The sequence below is a fragment of the Plecotus auritus genome (assembly GCF_963455305.1).
Source record: "Plecotus auritus genome assembly, chromosome: 5".
Lineage (NCBI taxonomy): Eukaryota > Metazoa > Chordata > Mammalia > Chiroptera > Vespertilionidae > Plecotus > Plecotus auritus.
The window spans coordinates 126,433,540-126,453,462 of record NC_137776.1 but is presented as its reverse complement, the minus strand read 5'-3'; the positions used below and the strand labels follow the sequence as shown (position 1 = coordinate 126,453,462).

Here is a 19,923-nt window from a genome sequence, read left to right as displayed (position 1 = left end):
TAAATGCACAAAAGTTAAATTAGTTAAGTGAATGAAATACACAGGACATAATCACACTAATACCATTGGAAATAGCACTTTGAAATTAATATTAAACAATATTTGAACTGGCCTTGATGAGATCTTTTTAAGTAGCCTTAGAGATGGTCAGTGACTTGGAAACTTTCTTGTCTTGCCTTCTTGTCTTGAATTCATCTAACTTGTATTTGAAGAAGGGCTCTTATGCATACTAGAACTGAACTGTTGGGTTTTTTTTATAATGGGGCTTACTATTTTACCTAATTATAAAAGTTTTAGGTACTGTGTTCTTGATATTTCCTGTTTATAAAATAATAAACTCCTCGGAGAGAACTGGAAAACAATGAAGAAAATTAAAGCCAGCCATAATCTCATAACCCAGAGATAACCACTGTTAATATTTTGCAACCACTGTTAATATTTTGCAACATTTACTTCGTCTTCCTCCTCCAATATATATATAGAGGCCTGGTGCATGAATTCGTGCATGGGTGGGTTCCGGCCAGCCTGGCCAGGGGGAGGGGACATGGGCGGTTGGCCAGACTGCCTGCTGGTCAAACTCCTGGTCAAGGGGACAATTTGCATATTAGCCTTTTATTATATAGGATATACACTGAGTGGCCATATTATTATGTGTTCAGAGATCATAATAATCTGGCCACTCAGTGTGTGTATGTGTGTGTGTGTGTGTGTGTACACATTTTTCTTTAATTTTATTATTGTGTATTACCTTTTCACACAGCATCATGTTATGACAACTGTGACCCAATATTTAACCACCTATATTTCTAAAAGCACTCAAAATAGCATAGGACAGTCGGTCAACATGTATTTGTATGCCTACTATGTATGGGCATGGGAGATACAGTAGTGAGCAGAGCACACATGGGCCCTGCTCCCAGGGAGCTCTCCATCCAGCAGGTAAGCCAGAGAGTCAAATGACAGCAAATGTGACAGGTACTGTACTTCAAAGGAGAACCACAGGACATTTTAGAAATCTGTTTAAGAGACCTGGTCTTGCAAAGGTCAGGTTTTCTCAAGGAAGGAAAAGAGAATGACAAGGCCAACTGCAAAATTATTTGTACAATATATTTCCCCATCAACACAAGTTACTTTTATCTAATATTCTTTTTCCTTTATCAATAAAAACTTTAAGTCCAGCTATACTTGTTGTGAATAGTGCAATATGTATGAGAATTCATCTAACTTGCATTTGAACAAAACCTTTGAGAAATTACAAAAGGCCGACCACCCAGTTAATTTCAGACATCCCTAAAATGGTGAGTTACCACATATTTCCAAGAGCTCTTCAACCTAAAATTAACTTATCCATGCTCAAAATCTCATACAGATTAAAAGACTCCTTTGAGAGTGTTGAAATATGAAAATTTGACATGACTGTCTTGATGCAATCTAAAAGAAAAAAACACTGAACATCCAAATAATTTATGTAGATTCTCTGCCCTCATTTAGGGGAAACATAACTCCTCCTCCCCAAAAAAAGTAACTTGACAGTGGAAAAACCTGACAAATACTATGGCTGCCAGGTGATGCAGACCAACATCAACAGTGATAAATAATGTTGAGAGTATAGACCCTGATATAATGTAATGAAAGTGGCACTTTAACTCTCTGCTCTATCTCCCAAAAATCTGGAACCTCAGTCTTACCTGGAGAAAAACATCTCAAATCTATTCCCCCATTTTAGGGATCATGCTGGCAGGGGAGTGGTTAGGGGGTGATCAGGCTGGCAGGCAGAAGCGGTTAGGGGCAATCAGGAAGGCGAGCGGTTGGGAGCCAGCAGTCCTGGATTGTGAGAGGGATTCCAGATTGGAGAGGGTGCAGGCTGCGCTGAGGGACACACACACACACACACACACACACCCCTGCCCGTGCATGAATTTCGTGCACCGGGCCTCTAGTTTATTATAATTAATGAACCAATATTAATACATCATCATTAACTAAAGACCATACTTTATTCGGACTTACTTATTTTTAACTAATTGGCTGTGACAGTTTTTCAGGCTTGTTTTTTCTTTTTGAATGTTTTGAGGCGTACTAGTCAGATATTTTGTAAGATGCCCTTTATTGGAATTTGAATGAGAATAGATTTGAGTTGTTTTATACAAATATACACACAAACAATTTTTTAACTGCATTAAAATAAAGTAAAATAAGTCTTGCAGAAAACTTTTTTACATGCCAAAATAAATAGAAACCACAGCTTATAACTGTATTGCCTACAGGGAAAACCAAAACTATGCCTATACCTTTGAAAATGCTAATTAATCAGAGCTACATGGAGCTTTAACATTCTGAGTTCTAGTTATAAACTTCTGCTTACAGGCAATAAAAATACTTCTTGCTGGCATGAATACTTTCACTCAAGACAATAAAATTAAAATAAATAACATATAAATTACTTTACACAAAGATAAAAGTCATACATAAATCCCCAAATACTTCAGTTTTAAACAATTTCAGAGTCCTTTAGATTTATTAGTGACTATTAATAAGTCTACAGACTATTTATTAAATGTATATGATACATGATACTGAATTACACAAATGTACCTAACCCGAATATCACTCCATCTTTGCAAAGTTCTACGCATGATGTTCTACAAACATGATGACACAAATGGAGAAGAGAGAGAAGAATGAGAGGAGGGACTAGAGAGATTGATAAATTTTCAAAGCATAAGCAATGGAAGTTTGATACATTTCAAAAGGCAAAGCTTCCAAGTAGTATCTGCTTTTTGGAAGTTTTATTATTCACTTTGGGCTATTTTTATCAAAAGGTGGATAAAGGACTCTTGAAATCAGACAGAAAAGAATGGTAGAAAGTTAACAAAAGGCAGTGAAGCTCACTCTATCCCTTGAGACTCTGTCTGACAGCTCATTTACATAAACTTCAGATGAAGAGTGAGTCAGCCCATAGTTGAGAAATAGCAAAGGAGACACTCACAACCCTGAATAGTGTTTACTAGGCCCAAGCAATTGGGCATTACCTAATTATGTACTAGTATGTATTTGGGTTGATTAGCACAACTAGCTATAATCATTATTTAAAAGAAAATACACATCCCAAAAGATTCATTAACTCACTCTCCCTTGAACAATAACAGCAATTATTATTATCCCCTATCCTTGGTAAGTTCTCAATAAATGATGACTGGATTTTTTTAATGCACTGAAAATCCTTGCAGTCTACTTTGATTACCCATCTATATTTTCTGATTAGTACATTCATTCAACAAATTCATTAATTTGACAAATATATATTGAGGACCTACTATGTGCTGAGCATGGTGCTTGGATGCAGAGTACATAACTGTAATGAGCAGCACAGACCAGTCCTATCCTCATGGAACTTAGAGCCCAAAGGAACAAATGGTCAAAAAACAAGTAATAATTAACTACAAAATGAGAAATGGTGTGAAAGAAATGTGAGTTAAGATGGAGAAATGGGATAGGAATAATCTATTTAGGAGGAGTCATTACAAGAGGTGGGAGAACATCCCAGCTGAGAGCGGTGGGTGACAGACAGGAAGAAGCCCTGGAAGAAGTGGGAGGAAGTCTGTGGTCAGAGACACCCACATGCACAAAAAAGAGGGCAGCAAAGGGTTTGTACACTCAAAAAACTGTAAGAGGCTTGTGGCTAGAAGGCAGTGAATGAGGGTGAGAGTGGCCCTGACCAGGGGGAAGCAGTGTGGGGGCCTGACCACCTCAAGCCTTGTGGACTGCGGTAGATTGGGGTTTTCATCTCAGAGACATGCAAACTCAGGGCAGGTGTTAAGCAAATTGACATCATCCAATTTGATTCAAGAAGGATCACTCTATCCTGATTCAAACAAACATGCTGTTAATAAATTATAATAAATTATATGAGACAACTGGGGAAATTTGAACACTGACTGACAGGATAGTTGATGAATATTGTTAATTTTTTCAGGTGTGATTATAGTCTTATAATGTTTTTAAAAAGAGACCTATCTTTTATATTTGCATATTAAAATATAGATTAAAATAATGCCATATTTGAGGTATAGATTAGGTAATAGTTCTGTATGAATGTTATTTTCCTGACCTTGATATCCAAATGTTAAGAGAAGGTCTTTGTTTCTAGAAGTACATACTAAAATATTTAGAGGTAGCCGAAACCGGTTTGGCTCAGTGGATAGAGCGTCAGCCTGTGGACTGAAGGGTCCCAGGTTCGATTCCGGTCAAGGGCATGTACCTTGGTTGCGGGCACATCCCCAGTAGGGGGTGTGCAGGAGGCGGCTGATCGATGTTTCTCTCTCATCGATGTTTCTAACTCTCTATCCCTCTCTCCATTTCCTCTCTGTAAAAAATCAATAAAATATATTTTTAAAAAAATAAATAAATAAAATATTTAGAGGTAGAAATAAAGTATAGTGAGTGTCTAAGCTATGATTCCAAATAACCTAGGGGTGGGTTATAGAAGAAATGAGATGAATCTTGAGTTGACAACTGTGGAAGATGAGTAATGAATACACAGGGATTCATTTTACTATCCTTGCTACTTTTTGTATATATTTGAATATATATTAGTATATATAATTTTTCATATTAGAATTCTTTTATTTTTAAGTATCTTTTAAATATATTTTTATTGATTTCAGAGAGGAAGGGAGAGGGAGAGAGAGATAAAACATCAATGATGACAGAGAACCATTGATTGGCTACCTCCTGCATACCCCCCATTGAGGACTGAACCCCCAACCTGGCCATGTGCCCTGACCTGGAATCAAACCGTGACCTCCTGGTTCATAGGTCAACACTCAACCACTGAGCCACACAGGCCATTCCGGAATTCTTTTTAAGATAACTTTGGTGTTGTGTGGAGAATCAATGGGGTATGGTTGGGAGGGCAGGAGAGTGAACAAAGGAAACAAGAAAACACATTCGGCTGCTCTTAAAGTATTTCAGGCAAAATCTGGAAGTACCTTGAGCTAATGTTATAGAGAGGGGAGAGAGAAAAGTGAACAGATGGAAAATAAATTTTGGAGGCAGAAATCATCAGACTTGGTAACATGGAAGTTTAAGGAAAGGGAAGGAATCAAAGATGACTCCCAAGCATCTGGCTTGAGCAGGAGGTTGAAGACATTCACAGAGATGGAGAAACCTGGGAGAGGAAAAGGTTTCGATGGAGGAGGGAGGTAGATATCAAGAGTTCAGTTTGGAACATACTAATTAAAGTTTGTGAAACATCCAAATGGATGATTGGGCCTATTTCACATTACAGCTATCCAAATAATCCCAGACAGAGCAGCAGAGAGCAGCTGCCAAGTCTAAAAGGACACAGCTAGAGGAGGTGAGGAAGTCAGCACTGAAAGCAGGGTCCCTCTGGTTTTCAGACACAACCTGGGCATTGCTACCCAGGGTTGAGTGACCATCAGAGAAAATCTTGAGTCTGCAGGAAAGGCGACCACATTGGCAAAGGCCCTGCCCATACGGGTTCTCAGATATAGCATTCATTTTGCCACCACTAAGGCAAGTCTTCCACCTCCTTGGTGAGATGTGAAAATTGGATTCAAAGGTCACTAAGAGCTTTCTTTCCAATGACTGAAATCTTGTCACTCCTCCTCATAGTGAAAGGAAGCATATATAGAATACTAGAGGCCCGGTGCACAAAATTCATGCACGAAGGGGGGCGTTGTCCCTCAGTCCAGCCTGCACCCGCTCCAATATGGGACCCCTCGAGGGATGTCCGACTGCCCGGGATCGGGCATAAACGGGCAGTCGGACATCCCTCTCACAATCCAGGACTGCTGGCTCCCAACTGCTCGCCTGCCTGCCTTCCTGATTGCCCCTAACCACTTCTGCCTGCCAGCCTGATCAGCCCCTAACCACTCCCCTGACAGCCTGATTGATGCCTAACTGCTCCCCTGCCAGCCTGATTGCCCCAACTGCCCTCCCATGCAGGCCTGGTTCCCCCCCCCCCCACAACTGCTCTCCCTTGCAGGCCTGGGTCCCCCCCAACTGCCCTTCCCTGCAGGCCCGGTCACCCCCAACTTCCCTCCTCTGCAGGCTTGATCGCCCCCAACTGCCCTCCCTTGCAGGCCTGGTCCCTCCCAACTGCCCTCCCCTGCTAGCCATCTTGTGTCCACATGGGGGCAGGATCTTTGACCACATAGGGGCAGCCAAATTGTGTTGGAGTGATGGTCAATTTGCATATTACTCTTTTATTAGATAGGATAGAGGCCTGGTGCACAGGTGGGGGCTGGCTGGTTTGCCCTGAAGGGTGTCCCGGATCAGGGTGGGGGTTCCCTTGGGGCATAGGGTGGCCTGGGCAAGGGGCCTGTGGTGGTTTGCAGGCCGGCCACGCCCCCCAGCGACCCAAGCAGAGGCCCTGGGATCTGGGATTTATTTATCTTCTATAATTGAAACTTTGTAGCCTTGAGCGGAGCCAAGCCTCCTGCTTGCTCAGTGGCCGCAGCCATTTTTGTTGGGATGTATTTATCTTCCATAATTGAAACTTTGTAGCCTTAAGCGGAGGCCAAGGCAGCCCAGGGCTGTGGAAAGCTTGGCTTCCTCCATCGCCGGGGGCAACTCAAGCCTCCTGCTCTCTCCAGCTCCGTGGCCACAGCCATTTTTGTTGGGATTTATTTATCTTCTATAATTGAAACTTTGTAGCCTTGAGTGGAGGCCTGGGCCCTCCAGGGTGTGCAGAAAGCTTGGCTTCCTCCATTGCCGGGGAAACCCAAGCCTCCTGCTCGCTCATTGGCTGCAGCCATCTTGGTTGGGTTAATTTGCATACTCTTTCCTGATTGGCTGGTGGGCATGGCTTGTGGGTGTAGCGGAGTGATGGTTAATTTGCATATTACTCTTTTATTAGATAGTATATACAGTTTAACAAAATGTGCAGCCCCATTCTCTCAGTGGCCTTATGTAAAGAACAGCTCATTTTAGAAGTTCTGATACAACAGTAGGCCATCAAAAGAGACCTAATAGCACAAAATAGACTACACAGAAAGCAATTCAATACAGGAAAGGACACTGGGCTGGTTAGAGAACGTTTATTTCCATTTATTATATTTCACTGACTCTATGACACAAGATTTTTCATTATGCAATATGCCTGAAACGAGAATACACCTTAAAATTGCCAGCAACTTCGACTGACCTAGATCAAAGTGAAGTTCTTGGAGAGAGGATCTGCATATGCTTCTGCCAATTACCTGAGACAACCACAAATCTGATCCACTTAAAATTAAATTACTTGCTTGCACTTGTTTGGGCCACACTGGTAACTGAGATTCAGACCACAAATCTAATTCTGACTCAGATTTTTTATTAGAGTGTTAAGAAGTTAAACATGGGCTTCATATATAGGACCCATCAACTCCACTCTGAGGTATGCATGCTGGAGAATGGCACATACATGTACATAGTTATTTGTAGCAGCATTATTCACAGTAGCCAAAAACTAGTAACAACCTCAATGTCCATGAACTTATGGATGGATAAGCAAAATGTGGCATATCCACACATTTGATTATTATTCAGCCATACAAAGAAATGAAGTTCTGATACACGGCACAATGTGGATGAACCTCGAAAACCAGACACAAAGGAACACATATGATTCTATTTTTATGAAATGTCTATAGAGACAGAAATTAGATTAGTAGTTGCCTAGGGGTGGGGGTGGAAAAAAGGTACAAGATTTCTTTTTCAGGTGATAAAATGTTTTCAAAGTAGATTATAGTGATGGTTGTATAATTGTGTAAATATACTAAACTTAAGACAGGGATTTTATGGGATATAAATTAATAAAGCAATAGAATTTTTATTCGATTCTCAGAGCAGAAAATCTCACGAGAGGTTTCTTCCCTCCTACCTAGTACCAATATTGAAATACACAAGTCTCCTTACTGTGTCTTCCTGCATGACAGCTATTTTTCCCTTCCCTTAGGAAAGGTCGCCTAAGAACACACATTCTCCCTGGTGTGTTCTCCTTCCTTAGTGGCATATAAGATAACAATGTCAATGGCATCTTTTTAAAATATTAGGTTGGGAGTAGGGTTTTGGCATTGTGAAGAGTGTCCCTCTCCAGACCTGAGAAACATCTACATTACTTAGACAGGGAAGTTGGGGGGAAAATCAGAGAAAAATGAAAGTAAATCCAACTCTGCCTGTAGTTATTCTTTATCATTTAACCATTATGAAGAAAAATATTAACTGCATGTTTTTCACTGATTTTCACTGTTTTTCACTGAAATAACCTTAAGACAGACCAAACCATTACATCATAAGTAACTGATCTAAGTTGATGAGGGGGGGAAACTGGCCTTAAAAGCTTTATCTCATTATAATCTACAATTTATGATTCACAAGAAAAGGTATGAAGAAGGAAAAAGTCCATGAGAAATGCTATACTATAAAACATTCTGTGTTTATCGTAAGCTTCTTATCACCTGGCTAAAAATGTCACCATACCACCTTTATCAACTTCTAGAGGTAAGGACAAAAATCAGTAGTTCCTGCTCAAAACCACATTCATCCCCACTGCATTCACACTGTCTCAGGACTCGATTAAACACATACGATTCCATATGTTAGAATAAATTTAAAAATTTAATAAGGTGCTAGGAATATGAGAGATCACTGCTGAGAACACATTAAACTGCATCTGTTCTAACAGTCTTTAAACATAAATTTAATTTATCCTCTGACTCTCTAAACTATCATAAAAAGAAAATCTTGATTAAGTAGTACCCAACAGGCCCCTGAGTTAATTAGATTTGTGTCATTTTCTACAGTGGTTTTTATATAAGAAACCAATTAACTGAAAGTACTACCAAGTCACAGTGATCCCAAGTGGTTAGTCCACTCTCTCCATTCGATGGAGGTCAGGAATCCTCAGTGACCCAACTTCACTATGTCCGCATGTCCCAGGTAACCTGGTGTCCCCTCAAAACTCAAAACCAATGCCAGGTGCTCCTGTCAACCAGAAAGAGCTCTCTTTGGAACTCCTGAGCATTTTATTTATTCTTCACATGTCTATCACTGCTACTTTATGAACATGCTTTATTCACACTCCCCACTGCATTGTCAGAAATGGTAGTGGCGCACAAACACTGAGAGAGAAAGCTACCCAGTCACCAGAGCACCAGATGCACGTGTCAGCGTGGAACTGATTTATCAAAAAGAGCCGGGCTGGGGTGGCTCAGTAGTTGAGCCACATATGAACCAGGAGGTCATGCATGGTTCAATTCCCCGTCAGGGCACATGCCCATGTTGCAGGCTTGATCCCAACTAAGGGGTGGAGGCAGCTGATCAATGATTCTCATCACTGATGTTTCTCTCTCTCTCTCTCCCTTCCTCTCTGAAATCAATAAAAATATAATATAAATAAATAAATTTTTAAAATAATAATAGATTAAAAGGCAAAAGAGAGCACAGCTAATCTGGCAAATGTCTATAGTTCATGACATGGGTCTAATTTATAGGTCACCTCCTCTGCCAAGCAATTCAGAAAGTTCATAAACAATTTTAATTTTAAAAAAGGATGTTTTCACTAACCGTTTGTGGAAGGGTTTTTTAATCTCATTTTATCTCCAGTTCTAAATAGTGGAGATGTTTGTACGATCTAGCAGTTTGCAAACCTAGCAACTTTCCAAAATAGTTAAAATAACACAGTGGTTACCACAAAGATCAGAAGTAGGAAAATCTATGCCTGCGATGGTCAATCCATTAAGCAGAAAGGGAGAATAGGAAATAGTTTTCTTTTGTGGAAACAATTTAAGGCCTCTCTCGTCTATTAGCTCAAATCTTTTCATTAGAAATTTAGGAGAAAATTTTCCCAGGAAGAAATTAATCATCAGGTTGGCAAGAGGTCCGTGTCTTGCTACAGAGAGGTTGAATCACTGCTATTTACACTAGAAACACAAAACCAAAATGTGTGGTTCAATCAGCATAATTAAAAAGAGCTCTGGTGAGGTTAGCAGCTAAGGGATCACAAAGGGAATGTCGTGGCATCACACATTTAGGAGGCAATGAAAGAAAAATATTGACCAATCCTGAAATTAGGACAGACTAACAGTTCACACACACAAAAACAACAGACGAATTTTTTATAATTAACATGTATTTCAAATCAGAGAAAACACACACAATTTTTAAAGAAAAATATTGAGCCCTAGCCGGTTTAGCTCAGTGGATAGAGGGTCAGCCTGCAGACTGAAGGGTCCCAGCTTCGATTCCCGTCAAGGGCACATGCCTGGGTCTCGGGCTCGCAGTAGGGGACATGCAGTAGGCAGCCGATCAATGATTCTCTCTCATCACTGATGTTTCTATCTGTCTCTCCCCCTCCCTTCCTCTTTAAAATCAATTAAAAATATATATTAAAAAAAATTGAGTAAGAGATTACTTCTGCAACATTTTTTATTTCAAAAACAGGTTAGTAATGCAGTAAACATAAATGCAGAAACATCACACTCTGTGTTGGGGAAATAAAAGTGAGCGTTCCCTGTGAATGAAGGGTACCCTACTAACTTTCAAAATGCCACCTTAATACATTTGTCATCATCCTGAAATTTTTTTAACATATGTGATACAAGTCTCTACCTTTTTAAATGGAATACAGTGGATATAATTCCATTTAAACTTCCTTCAATGTCTCAGTGGAGACTGACAGTAACTAGGGTGGAAGGAGCAGTAAAGTACCAATATTTACTGAGCACCTATAGGTGCCTTATTCCCATAATCACGTTTACATTTCTTTTTTCATCTTCCCAATACATCTAAGAGAGGATGAAGAAACTGAGATTCAAGAGTAACTGGTCGCTGGCCTCCCAGCCAATCTATGGCAGCTGGGACTAAAGCTCAATTCTACCTGTGAAGTCCAAGGACCTGTCTCCAAGAAGGTACATCTAGTTGTGTGCACCAAAGCAAAACAAAACCAGGCTGCTGTGCTTTTGAGTTCTATGACTGCATGTCATGTTTTCTTCCTTCTTTCACTGCCATTGTTTGCCACTGTCCACAAACTGGCTTCTAAAACCACCGCCTCACCATACCTCTCAGAACTCTGACAAAATGATGCCACAAACAATGCTTACTAGAATCAGGTCAGAAGTAATGATGAGTAGTCTCTGGCTTAGAGGCCCCTACTACAAGTAAAGGACAAGAGTTTTAGAGCATGCCGAAACCGGTTTGGCTCAGTGGATAGAGCATCGGCCTGCGGAATGAAGGGTCCCAGGTTCGATTCCGGTCAAGGGCATGTACCTTGGTTGTGGGCACATCCTCAGTGGGAGGTGTGCAGGAGGCAGCTGATCGATGTTTCTCTCTCATCGATGTTTCTAATTCTCTATCCCTCTCCCTTCCTCTCTGTAAAATATCAATAAAATATTTTTTTTTTTAAAAAAGAATTTTAGAGCATGGACACTAATACGTACTTTGCCTACCTTTCTGGCTATGGGCTCTATTTCAGATAGGTGAGGTTCTCTATTGGGTGAAGTGTTGCTACCAATGTGTTGCTACAACTACAGTGATGGGAGCATGTACCAGGGATATTTGGGCAACACTGAAAAAGAAACACCAAACTGTTTATGAGACATTCTTAAAGGACACAAGAAATAATGCACATTAGAAACCTAAAAGAGCAAGAAAAATCTGAAACCTCTGGATTTGCTAAACTGAGCAGGACAGGAACTGAAAATTCGATGACAAAAGAAAATGCTGGCAACAGCAGATAAATTCAGCTGGAAGAGAGGCTGAAAGAGGCAAGGGATGGGGAAAAAAAAAATGGTAGGTAACCAGGAAGTGAAGGAGCGTTAGCAAACTTTTGGTTTCAGGATGAGAAAAATTGTAACATGGTTGACATTAGAATAAAAGAAGCCAAGACACAAGGCCTCCAGAATTCTGCATTTTAAAGCTCAAGCAGTTTCTGACAGGAATAAAACAGGTCTCCATCACAGGGGACATTTTTGAATGCTGTTCTGCGAACCGGTCATAACAGTATTGAAACATCTAAAACAGTTCAACGAAGAGTAGTTTTTATGTAAACACAGACATATAGATCAAAGGAACAAAACAAAAAGCCCAGAAACAGAGCATTATTTTACTGAAATTATTTGATAAAGGAGACACCATACATACATTTTCTTTTCTTCACAGACTTAGCAAATGGTGTTGGAACAGTGGGCTAGAGGATTCAGGGTTTGCATGAGAGCGGGGTCTAAATTAACTTCAGTTAAGTTCAGAAGGGTTTTTTGGGGGTTTTTTTTGTTTTTGTTTTTGCTTTCAGTTCAACTATGTGCTTGCTGATTTTCTCCCTTCTGGGTCTATCCATTTCTGAGAGGTGTATTGAAGTCACACACACCTGAGATAATAGTTTCGTTGATTTCTCTGGGCAGTTCTATCAGTTTTGGCCTCACATAGTTTGACGCTCTGCTGTTAGACGCATATACATTAAGAATTGTTAAATCTTCTTGGAGAGTTGACCCTTCTGTCACTAGGCAATGCTCTTCTTTATCCCGAATAACTTTCCTTACTTTGAAGTCTGCTCTCTGAAGTTAGTATAGCTACTCCTGCTCTCTTTTGACTAGTGCTAGCATGGTATATGTTTCTCCATCCATTTTCTCTTCATCTATATGTATTTTAGAGTGAGTTCCTAAGACACAACATATAGTTGGGTAGTGTTTTTTTTTATCCATTCTGACAATCTTTGTCTTTTAATGGGCACATTTAGAACAGAGTGGCAACTTCCAAGCTCCTGACATGTGAAACCGGAAACTGGATGTCAGGTTCAGAGTTTTGTTTGTTTGTTTGTTCCTCTAGGATTTGATTTCTTTAAAAAACCAATAAATGTGCCGAAACCGGTTTGGCTCAATGGATAGAGCGTCGGCCTGCGGACTGAAAGGTCCCGGGTTCGATTCCGGTCAAGGGCATGTACCTTGGCTGTGGGCACATCCTCAGTGGGAGGTGTGCAGGAGGCAGCTGATCGATGTTTCTCTCTCATCGATGTTTCTAGCTTTCTATCCCTCTCCCTTCCTTTCTGTGAAATATCAATAAAATATATTTAAAAAAAAAAAAAAAAAAAAAAACAATAAATGTTAAAAATAGCTGACAAGGCCTTACAGACTCAAAGGTCATGTCTCTGCCAGTGTAACGCAGCCAGTAAAAGCTGAGGGAAACACAGTGAAAATGTGCTGCCCTCGGCCACAGCAAGGACGTCTGACCTGCTCTCATCCCGTAGGCCGGACCCCTCTCCGGTGTGTGTGTCTGTTCCTGCTGGGAGCAGCGGAGCCTCGGCTGGTGAACTCCGATTACCAGCCTGCAGCCTGACCCCTTCCTACCTCCTAGACTGCAGTCTCCTATTACAGCCCAGCTCAGTCCCAGACACCCAGAGGACACAGAAGCCGCAGACTTGAATAATTACAAGATTTCTGGATGGCAGATGACACGCTCACCTTAAAAGTGACTTTTTAAAAATAATGTCACATAGCCAAAACCGGTTTGGCTCAGTGGATAGAGCGTCGGCCTGCGGACTGAAGGGTCCCGGGTTCGATTCCGGTCAAGGGCATGTACATTGGTTGCGGGCACATCCCCAGTGGGAGGTGTGCAGGAGGCAGCTGATCGATGTTTCTCTCTCATCGATGTTTCTAGCTCTCTATCCCTCTCCCTTCCTCTCTGTAAAATATCAATAAAATATATTTTAAAAAATGTAAAAAAAAATAAAAATAAATAAAAATAATGTCACATAAACAGATAATCTTCCAAAGAGTACTGCATGAAAAGAGAAGGGGGAAAGGGGTAACTTTACAGGGGAGGAATCTAACAAACACCATCTCCAGCCAGGTGATCAGAAGTGCTACCCTAGTCAGCCAGGCTGACAACACAGAGCCTTGATATGATGTGATGCGGATGGCCGGTGTCTTCCTCCCCAAAACACGTCATCTCAGTGTAATCATGAGAAGAAAAAAGATACATCCCAATTGAGGGGCATTTTGCAAAAAACTGGCCAGTACGGCTCACAACTGTCAAAGCCATAGAAAGCAAGGAAGCCGGAGAAACGGTCAAAATTAAGAGGGGCCCAAGGAGACAGGATGACAAAGTCTAACGGGGCATCCTGAAGGAGATGCTGGACGGGAACGGGCAGTAGGTAAAAACTGAAGAAATTCAAATAAAGTGCGGATTTTCGTTACTAATAATGCATCCACATAGGATTATTAACTGTGACAAATACACTGTGCTAATGTAAAGTTAATAAGGAAAACCAGTGAGGGGTATACAGAAACTCTCTTTACTGTCTTCACCGTAATTCTGAAACTGTTCCAAAATAAAAATAGTAGTCACGATTAAGTTTTTTTAGTCACATAAACAGTCAACAACATAAACATTAAAACTTTTGGACAATATAAAAATTTGTAACTCTAACATATAGAAAAGCAGCAATTAAGAGGAAATATTTGTAGCAAATATGACAAAAGATTGAAGTGTATATATGCCAAGAACCAATTCCAGCATGTAATAATTACAAGAGTTCCATCAAAAGGTTGATGGGACTTGGGCGGCTCAACAAGGGTGAGCCACATATGTAATTTACCTGTTGGAAACGGCTAAAAGGCACTTCCCCCAAACCTGAATATAATGATTGTCTGCTGCCAGACAGCTCAGGGCATTTTATTGCCTCCTGTTGACCAAACACTTGAATAGCTGTAGGCTATTCCCCAAACTGACAATGATTCTGTAAACCCTTTGATTCCTTACCCTTTGAAGTGTATATTTCCACCTTGCCTTAGGATAAATCATGTTGAATAAAAGCAAGGGGTCCTGAGACAAGGAGAGTCTTCTAGCTCCTTCAGCTGAAGCTCCTCTGACCCCCAATGCCTTTCAAAAATATCTTTCGTCCTTGGACTCCTTAATCATCTACGCGAAGCCCCTTTCTCCAGAATGCTGAACCCTTTGTAAGGCTGGGACAAGAACCTCGGCATATATATATCTTAAAGTTCATAAGTATATAAGAAACATTGGAAAAATAGTTAACAAGGAAAAGAAAACTAGCATTCATACAAAAGGAAATGCGATGTTATAAACAAACAATAATAAACAAAATTTTTTAAATCTAAAATAATTAGATATCATTTAAGGTGATTATACATTTTAAAACCCTTCACTTACACAGTATTGGTAGCCATGTAAATGGATAAAAACCCTTTTGAAAGTGCTATGGACTGAATTGTGCCCCCTCCCCAATTCACATGTTGAAGTCCTAACCCCCAAGGTAATGGTATGGGAAGATGAGGCTTTTGGGAGATAATCAGGTTTAGATGGGGATCCTGAGAATGAGCCCTTTAGATGGGATTAGTGCCTTCATAAGAAGAGAGGTCAGAGAGGTAGTGTGTTTTCTCTCTCTCTCTCTCTCTCTCTCTCTCTCTCTCTCTCTCTCTCTCTCGCTTTCTCTCTCCCTTTTTTCCCTCCTCTCCCCTCCCTCCCCCCGCCCCCCGCCACCGCTTCTCTCTTTCCCTTTTTCTCAAAGGCAGCCACATGCAAGCCAGAAACAGTGCTCTGACCAGACCCTGACCATGATGGCACCCTGCCCTCAGACTTCCAGCCTCCAGGTCTTCAAGAAAATAAATTTCTGTTGTTTAAACCACACAGTCTGTGATATTTTTTTATGGTAGCCCAAGGTAACATACAGAAAGGCAACTTGAGATATCGTACATAGAACAATGCAAATATGCATCCCTTCTAACCCAATGATCCTATGTCTGTGAAGTTAATCTTTGGTGATAATTCAAGAATATGACAAAGCTAAACACATGGAAATATTCATTACTTAGTTTTACATTTCTAAACCTTAATCTGTTGGAAAACGTACTTTTCTCTTAGTTTCATTAATGTTATAAGAAATAATACTCAAAAATATATTTGATAACAACTTCAGATAGATCCTTTCTTAAGCATAGCCATATCCTAACCCTTGACTTACAGAAAAGTGACTTCCTTCTGACACTGGTCAGTAATCTCAAAAGACAAAAAGGAAATTTACATTTTATATAAGAGAGCCATCAATTTTTATTTACTACACATTGTTTATTATGTCACTACTTACACAGAGATGGTTTCCAAGGCATCTTCAAAAATGTCCTGAGGGGGAACAGAAAATACAATGAGTTTCTCAAGAATCAAGAACTCTAACGGTAAACAAGCAGACGAGTATGTGGGTGTGTGCAGAGGCGGGGCAGTCTGGGTGGGATGCAGTGGGATCACTCAGCTCTCACTAGCGAAATGTCTGTCAGAGAAAGCAAGCATATGAATTTAAGTGAGGTTTAATTTTTTAAAAATAATGAAGGCTGATAAAATACTTGGCTAGCAATCAAACTGGGATAATTTGAATGAGTGTGACTTCTTTAATGGAGTCATCTTTTACTCCTCAGTCTCATTCATCCCAGACAGGGAATAAAATAAGTAACAGGATTTACCCAATCTAGTCTTCCCTTTCTCCATGGCTAGCCAAGTACGCATCCTCTGGGCCCCTTTTTCACATCTAATTTCAATACCCTCCTAGCTGGCCTTCCTGCTACCAGCCTTTCTCCCAGGTCAGTATGTAAATCTGTGCCACATAGGACAGCCCTTAAGGAATATGCCAATGGCCTGTTCAAAAGCTACAACAGGAGAAAAACCCATATCCATACACACACAAACACACACACACATTTATAGCCACTCACAAATCCACACATGCACCCCACGCTCACCCACACTGAGACTCACACACTCACAATCTCATACATAAACTCATATTCATACACACACACTCACTCACAAATTCAAACATACACAAAGCTCCCTCAAAGCTGCAAAATCAAATCCAGGACCCACCACAACCTGGTCGAATCGTCAAAGCATCTTTCTCTCACATCCCTCCCACCTTCACCCAAACATAAGGACTGCACTGGCCCCCCAACTCCTGGCTGCCCCCTTCCTCACTCCACATAAGGCACAGGTCTGAGTTTCTGTTCCTTTAACACAATGGTTCTCAACCTTTTTAATGCCGCGACCCTTTAATACAGTTCCTCATGTTGTGGTGACTCCCAACCATAATATTATTTTCGTTGCTACTTCATAACTGTAATTTTGCTACTGTTATGAATCGTAATGTAAATATCTGTGTTTTCCGATGGTCTTAGGCGACCCTGCTAGCTGTTGTAGTGCCTAAGACCATCAGAAAACACAGATATTTACATTACGATTCATAACAGTAGCAAAATTACAGTTATGAAGTAGCAATGAAAATAATTTTATGGTTGGGGGTCACCACAACATGAGGAACTGTATTAAAGGGTCGCGGCATTAAAAAGGTTGAGAATCACTGCTTTAACAAGACAGACTCATCCCACACCTCTCCGAATTATTCGCTCTTTCATAGAATGCTCTTCACTCAACTCTTCCGTGACTGACCATTCTCCTTCTGTTTTCAGCTCAGAAAGCCACCTCTTCAAGGAGACTGGCTCTGATAACCCTAATTAAAATTACTAAAAATAGCAGTTTACTTATCGTTTTGTGTCATCTGATTTATTTCATTCATAATCTTATCATAATCTCTAAAACCTTGTTTGGTTATGTGGCTACAATCTGTCTCCATCAGGGCAGGCTCCTATTGATCATGTGTACCAAAAACTCGCCCAGGCTTGGCACAGAGCTGTTGCTCAGTAAATACAAGCTGCCTAATGAATGAATGAATGGATCACGGACTGTCAAGGCACTGATCGTAACACCTTATCGAGAACTATGACATACAAATGAGGAAATAGGGTTACAGAATGTTCCCTTGTGTGACCATTAATATTGAACAATGTTTAAACTACACTGCACTTTGTCTTGAGGCAGGACAGGAAAAGACTGTATAATACAAAAAAGAAGAAACAGCAATGTAAGGAGTGGCAGAACTGAGTTCAGAATTGGGGATCCCTAACCTATTAGCCTACATTAATACCGTGTCCTGCAAGGGAGGGAGGCAGAGTCGAGGGCAATTCCATCTTTATCCTCACTCCCCCGAAGCCACATCAGAAGCTCATCAACAAGCCCCTGGCAGAAAAATGAGCCAGTCCTGAAGTAAAATCTCCTAAGCCAAAAGTAAAAAGATGCTTCTCCAGCCTCTATAAAAGTTTCTAACTAAAAACAGACTCCTTTCTTCAAGTCAAAAGTCTGAAGAGGCTCTTGATATCACAGCTTCTGCCATTTTGAATCATAGGTCAATACCCCACACACCAGCACACGCCAGCACACACCAGTGAGGGGCTGTGGAGGAGGGAAGAGAATCTGCTCTACAAAAACCCCAATCTGGCATGAGGACCAGCTGCCTATACCAGACACCAGCTCACAATCCCTCTGGCATCACTATTAACCCCCGCCCTGGGGTCACCTTTACGAGTAAGAAGACAGGTGGAGAGCAGGCTCCGGGAAGGCTTCTGTGTGTCCGTCCCCCCTCCTGGCCAAGCTCAACCCAGAGCAGGCACCGAGCAGACATTGAAATGCCGAGTGGCTTCAGAAAGAGCAACTCAGGAAGCCAGCTCTCCTTTTTAAAAAGCCCAGGCTGATATTTTTACACTTCAACAAGAAATACCCCATTACCAACCTCAGAAAAAGAAAACCGAATATAAAGTAAGAAATCGTCTTTAATTAAGTAACGTCTCTCCATTTTTTCATATGCAGAGGGTTCTCTAAATAAAGCCTGCTACCCAACTTGGTGACTATGGCTGGCAATATTGCAGTGTATATTTGAAAGCTTCTGAGAGTAAATCTTAAAAGTTCTCACCACACAAAGATAAAAACACTGTAAATATGTGAGGTGACGGAGGTGTTAACCCTACCATGCTAATCATTTTGCAATAATACCTATCTCAAATCATGATGTTGTACACCTGTTGTATGTTAATTATCTCAATAAAGCTGGGATTTTTTTTAAATTAAAAATGTTATAATTGCCCTGGCTGGAGTCGTGGCTCAGCTGGTAGGAGCATCATCCTATAGACCAAAGAGTTGAAGGTTAGATTCCCAGTCAGGGCACCTACCAAGGTTGCGGGTTCCATCCCCATGCTAGAGGCAGCTGATCAATGTTTCTGTCTCACATGGATGTTTCTCACTCTCTCTCTCTCTTTCTCTCTCTTTCTCTCTCTCTCTCTCTAAAACAAAGTCAATGAAAATGACCTCGGCTGAGAATTTTTTTAAGAAAGTTAAAATGTTTTTTTTCCATTTAAGTGAAAATAGGATACCTCCATTGACAATGCAGAAAATCCATGGAATTCTAGGACATTATTCTAATAAACTGGAGATGAAGAAGGAAAAATGGGAGGGAGGGAGGGAGGGGAGGGAGGGAGGGAGGGAGGGAGGGAGGGAGAGAGGGGGGGAAGGAGGGAGGGAGGGAGGAAGGGAGGGAGGGAGGGAGGGAGGAAGGAGGGAGGGAGGGAGGAAGGAGGGAGGGAGGGAGGAAGGAGGGAAGGAAGAAACTTTTCCTATGAAGGCCAGACACAAAAGGTAAAAATTTTTTTTCATTTCATGAAGAGGAAAGAGCAGAACTAAGATTTACTGATTGCCGATCATGTGCCAGGGACTTTACAAAAGCTATCTCATTTGCTCCTTCCAATTTATAGCAAGTAAATCCAGTCACAGGTAACTACCTGCCCAATATTGCACAACTGGTAAGCAAAGGAATTAGAATTCAATCTCAGATTTCCTTAACTCCAACGTAGTTTTTAAATGGTAATAAAACAACCAAATCTTGGAGCTGAGGCAGTTGAGCAGGAGTGGAAAGGGTGTGGGAGAGGAGTGGGCAGCACACCCTCCATATCACACTGTAGCACTGTGGGAACTAGCCCTCCAATGAGTGTTTCCTTCTCTAGGAGGACGCACTTGTGTTTGACTTTGCTA

At 41.0% G+C, this 19,923-nt stretch overlaps 1 protein-coding gene across 2 annotated transcripts in view; it reads right to left on the bottom strand.

Moving 5' to 3' along the window:
- Positions 1-19,923, bottom strand: part of TTC39B (tetratricopeptide repeat domain 39B) — a 126,084-nt gene that overhangs the window by 79,135 nt on the left and 27,026 nt on the right. For both annotated transcript variants that reach the window (XM_080667214.1, XM_080667216.1), the window contains exon 2: positions 16,106-16,140. In XM_080667214.1, the coding sequence (XP_080523340.1) occupies positions 16,106-16,140 (35 nt within the window). The remainder of the gene's footprint in view (positions 1-16,105; positions 16,141-19,923) is intronic.